This window comes from Phytophthora parasitica, assembly GCF_000247585.1.
Source record: "Phytophthora parasitica INRA-310 unplaced genomic scaffold supercont2.148, whole genome shotgun sequence".
In the NCBI taxonomy this organism is placed as follows: Eukaryota; Oomycota; class Peronosporomycetes; order Peronosporales; family Peronosporaceae; genus Phytophthora; species Phytophthora nicotianae.
The window spans coordinates 61,999-62,930 of record NW_008649134.1 but is presented as its reverse complement, the minus strand read 5'-3'; the positions used below and the strand labels follow the sequence as shown (position 1 = coordinate 62,930).

At 53.6% G+C, this 932-nt stretch overlaps 1 protein-coding gene across 1 annotated transcript; it reads left to right on the top strand.

Annotated features, from left to right (window-relative positions):
* Positions 1 to 37: 37 nt before the first annotated feature.
* On the top strand, positions 38 to 394 carry PPTG_19606 (hypothetical protein; the record flags this gene model as incomplete). Its single annotated transcript, XM_008918156.1, has 1 exon — positions 38 to 394. A coding segment is annotated over one exon (357 nt), but the record flags the coding sequence as incomplete, so codon positions are not given.
* Between the last annotated feature and the right edge of the window lie 538 nt (positions 395 to 932).

Genomic DNA, 932 nt, shown 5'->3' with positions numbered 1-932 from the left:
CAAGATCGGCAACGGTGACACCCTGTCGACCGCAGAGGCGCGCGCTGTCAAGTGCTTCCAGGCGGCCAGCGACTGCGAGGACAAAGGAGAAGGGGTTAACGGTGGCCAAGCGGCCGCCAAGCAGAAGAAGAAGCCGCGGTGCGACTACGCTGTCGCCATCTTGCGCGACGGCAAGAAGCAACGTGTGTCAGCGCGCAGCAACGTCCGCTACAGGGCGCTGGCGAAGCTGGTGCCGCCCACGTCGAATACGGTCGAGGGGCTGTTTTCGTCGTGCAAGCTTATCATGACCCCGCACCGCAGCTGTATGCTGCCCGCGAACTTTGAGACGATCGCCTTTTTGCGCGTTAACCGGGAGATGTGGAACGCTGCGTCGCTCATCGAGCAAGGTGAGTAGATGGTGCTAGAACACACAGCCACGACTGCAATATACTAATATTGTCCCAGTCATTTATTATTGTTGTTTTTTGCTATTGCAGTTATTACTACTGCTGTTCATTTCCTCCAGTTCCGTATTTTACTGTATTTTCCGAGGCCTGCCCGAGACCGCACAACAACGCATGGCGGCGCTGATGGTGTTCTTGTTGTTTTTAGAGGGGCCTGAGGCACTGATAAATAACACCTGGCAGGGCATCGCCCCTGGCATTGTGCAGACCATGACACCTTGCCACTGCTAGTTTCAGTGGCTGTGCCTTTCGCTGGGAAACGATGGTAATGGTGGCAATCCATGCAAAAATGGCGAGAGTCTGAAGCTAAAGATACTTGAAAAGGTGAAATGGTGACTTCGTGAAGAGCACCCCTTCCGCCAAAATGTTTGTGTTGAACCGTTTTTTTTTTTCGCGCTCAAACGAGCATTGGAAAGCGGGGCTAAGCCACGTCGATTCCACCAATCAGTGCCTCGAAACCGACCCTTCACCAGAAACTTTGCACCTTTG